This window comes from Ascochyta rabiei, chromosome 12 (assembly GCF_004011695.2).
Source record: "Ascochyta rabiei chromosome 12, complete sequence".
Taxonomy (NCBI): Eukaryota; Fungi; Ascomycota; class Dothideomycetes; order Pleosporales; family Didymellaceae; genus Ascochyta; species Ascochyta rabiei.
The window spans coordinates 1,473,310-1,476,807 of record NC_082416.1 but is presented as its reverse complement, the minus strand read 5'-3'; the positions used below and the strand labels follow the sequence as shown (position 1 = coordinate 1,476,807).

Sequence of the window (3,498 nt, the reverse complement as noted above, 5' to 3'; positions counted from 1 at the left end):
TTGTAGTGCAGGTATCTCTTTTGGGCGCAATACGACCGTATCGTTGCAACTAATCATATCGCATATCTCCGTAGGAGATCATACTGGTAGCAAGGTATCCGACGCGGACCTACAGCGGCCCGGGTGCTTCTGCAGCCCTGCTGCTACAACGTGTACCGTTGCAAAGGCCAATAATGCGCCTAGCCACTGTTGGTTGATGTTCTTAGAGAAATCGTTACTGGTATCTCGGATAGCACCCGAGCAGGGGTTTGGAAATTTTCAGCACTGCCACTGTTCGGGTGCACAGAGTTTAGGTTGGGTTGGCTGACTGCAGATCGTTGGCCCTAGCGTGTCTTCTAGAAACGCCATGCATACACGGCACTCGCACCCCTGTCGTCCCCATGCCTATGACGTTGTTCAAAAGCACAGTAAAGTCCCTCCTATTCAGCAGATCCAAGCCGCCTAAAATCTTTCAGCAATTTGCAGTCCATTACAACTCGGAAGCGCTGAGAATTAAATCCGGTAGTCCGAAAACAAGCGGTCCTTTTGAACTCAACATTCCACCGCCTTCCACAGATCACCTCATCGAGAGACTCTTTCGGCGAGCCCTTTCCGAGTCACCGGCCAGTCGAGTCACTAGTATAAAGCGAGTTGCCACCCGGCTTAGGCCCTTACTTTCCCTTTCGACATAATGTTAGCGCAACCCACAAGACGTCAGCATATTGTACCACAGCATTACACGCCGACCATCCCATCACCACCTTCCTCACAACACCTCACTTACCAGCAACTACCACATCACCAGTTCGCCACACAACAACAGTTGTTCGACCAAAAGTTGCTTCACGACTATCTTGAGTCCCAGCAGCAGTCTTACAGCAACCCCTCTACCAACGCGCCCAACTCTTTCATGACGAGCGCATACACCGATTTTGCGAACCCGGCTATCCGAGTCCAACAGTCGACACCTACGCCTCAGCCTTTGTCGAACGAATACCAGTCATCCATGCTTTCGAGCAGCACCACTGGGACTGGTCTCGACGGCTGGAATTCGTATGGTAGTGTTCAGGGGCAGTCACTGCAGACACCCGTACACAACCAGAACAAGGGACATCAGCGCGCATCCTCTTCTTCATCAATAGGCTCCAGTACTTCGCAGTACCAGCCTGTCGCGCCTGCCAGCAGCTACCAGTACGTTGCTACCCTCAACATCGCGCGCCCACGTGGTAGTTCTACGAGCTTTGCTGACACATTCAGGTCATTCTCGAATCATCTGCCGACCCCCTCGCACACACCAACTCAAGATTCTTTTATGAGCCAGAATACCTTCAGCAACTACGCACAGAATAACGCCAACATGGACCAGACCATGGCTGCTCACATGTCCATGAAGCAGGCACTGATGGATCAAGGTGACGATGTACCAGAGTTTGCACACTCAGCAAGGCAGTCTGTGTCCAGCTACGACTCACCTGCGACGCCACATACGGCGTTGGACGAGTCTGATGTAAAGATGCCCGCAAATAGTGAGATTTCCCATAAAGTCGACTCTTGGCTTTTCAATCAGTTCTGTGCTTACGATGTACTAGCCGAGACACGACAGCAGCCGATCGTGCCAAAGTTCGAAAGGACATACACAGACATCGCAGCTGACAACTTTTACGACCCAAATGCTGTTACCGCACAACCAGTGCAGCAGTCAAAGTCAGTACAATCGTCACTGTTGTCGCCCTACCGCAGCAACACCACCGAGAATGTCCAGCGTGCGCTACAGGCAGCGCAGTATGCGCGTTCGCACTCGCCATGTAGCACAACATCACGTGGAAATTCTCCGTTCCGCAAGGGCTCGCCCTATTGCCAGCCTAGCCACAACTTCAATTCGCCAATGCTCGGCACCGCTGCTGCGACACGCGAACAGAACCGCCAAGCCGATGCAGCCTATGCCATGAAGTCTCAGATGCGGTCCGAGGAGTCAATGGTGAAGACCATCTCGCCAAAAGACGCCCTCCTGGATTACCGAGAGGACGAAGACTCAAAGATTCCATTGTTTCCAGATGGTGGCGCAAACGAGTACGACAGCCAATACAACGGTAGCAACCAATACAGGAACGCCACCCAATCCAGCTTTGACGCAGCATCAGCACAGTCCTATCGACGTGACAGTTGGGCAACACCACAGTTTTCACCCAATTTCTCGACATCGACTGCGCCTTCTTTGCCAACAACATCAAGCTTCAACTTTGTCACTCCTGCGATACAAAGTAACATGCCTAGCATGCCTATGGCTGCGACATCACAATACCGCTCGACTCCCATGACATCGGCAGTGGAGCAAACGCCTGAGTTCCCTACTCATCCTCATTTGACTTCGATGGAGTCCAGCGCAAGCGAGGCCGACCCGCCAAACGGCAGCCAATCGAGCGTTGAGCAGTTTCTGCGTAAGCCTACATCTTCCACCGCGGACTCTGGGACATATTCCTGTACATACCATGGTTGCTCACAACGATTCGAGACTCCACAAAAGCTTCAGAAGCATAAGCGTGAGGGTCATCGAAACTCAAATCTCGGACCCAGTATGACATCAGCGGCTATCCTAGACCGCAACACTCAAGCAGGGCCGCACAAGTGTGAGCGCATCAACCCAACAACCGGCAAGCCTTGCAACACAATCTTCTCCCGCCCGTACGATCTCACACGGCACGAAGACACTATTCACAACGCCCGCAAGCAAAAGGTTCGTTGCGCACTATGTGTTGAGGAGAAGACATTCTCTCGCAACGATGCTCTGACGCGCCACATGCGTGTCGTACATCCTGAGGTGGACTTCCCAGGAAAGCACAGAAGGCGCGGAGGTTCCGATTAAATTCGGCACTGAATGTGGCAGCGAACTCACAGCTGGACGTGGACCGCGGAAGTCTTTGCGCATGAAGGATCTGACGCCCTGGCTGCAACAGTCGCAGTTACACTGGGCTTTGTTCAGGTGCCTATTCCCGCTTTGCATCCCTTGCATTTCCGTCACATTGCACGGAACCGCAAGCTTTTCTTTTTCCGGTCTCTTTTGCATGGCATCCGAAGTTCTCGCAGGACGGAACAGATCCTTCGGCACGGCGTTGCAGTCTTCATTTTCTCACCATGTACATCATGCGGATACTTGTATAGTTTCTTGTGGTTTCTTTGCGCGTAAAGCGTTATACGAGCGGGCGTATGGTATGATGTTTACGACCTGTTCACGGCATGAGCAAAAGCGATGATGATCCTAGACGGTTTGCAGGCTCGATTGCCTTTTGCTTATTTTGGGTCAAACTTATGATATCCATCTATTCAACTGAAGATGTATTCATGCATTCTCAAACGTACTACATACCCTACTGTCAAATTTGCTCCAACTGTGCCTCATGTGAACTATTCTCTCAGCATGATCTAACAGTCGCCATCAACGTGTGTTCAGGTAAATTAGAGAATGAGACATATTGCGATCGGCTTCACCAGCTTCTATCCCAATTCGTGATCATTAATTTA

The 3,498-nt window shown here is 51.4% G+C and overlaps 1 protein-coding gene across 2 annotated transcripts; it reads left to right on the top strand.

Moving 5' to 3' along the window:
- Positions 1 to 670: 670 nt before the first annotated feature.
- On the top strand, positions 671 to 2,842 carry EKO05_0007560 (uncharacterized protein; the record flags this gene model as incomplete). Of its 2 annotated transcripts, XM_059637072.1 has the most annotated exons (3): positions 671 to 1,170; positions 1,237 to 1,505; positions 1,569 to 2,842. In XM_059637072.1, 3 exons carry the CDS (start codon positions 671 to 673, stop codon positions 2,840 to 2,842), a joined length of 2,043 nt encoding a protein of 680 aa, XP_059493055.1. The 2 variants fall into 2 exon arrangements, with proteins under 2 accessions (XP_059493055.1, XP_059493056.1); XM_059637073.1 differs by having other exon boundaries at positions 1,237 to 2,842.
- Positions 2,843 to 3,498: the final 656 nt, after the last annotated feature.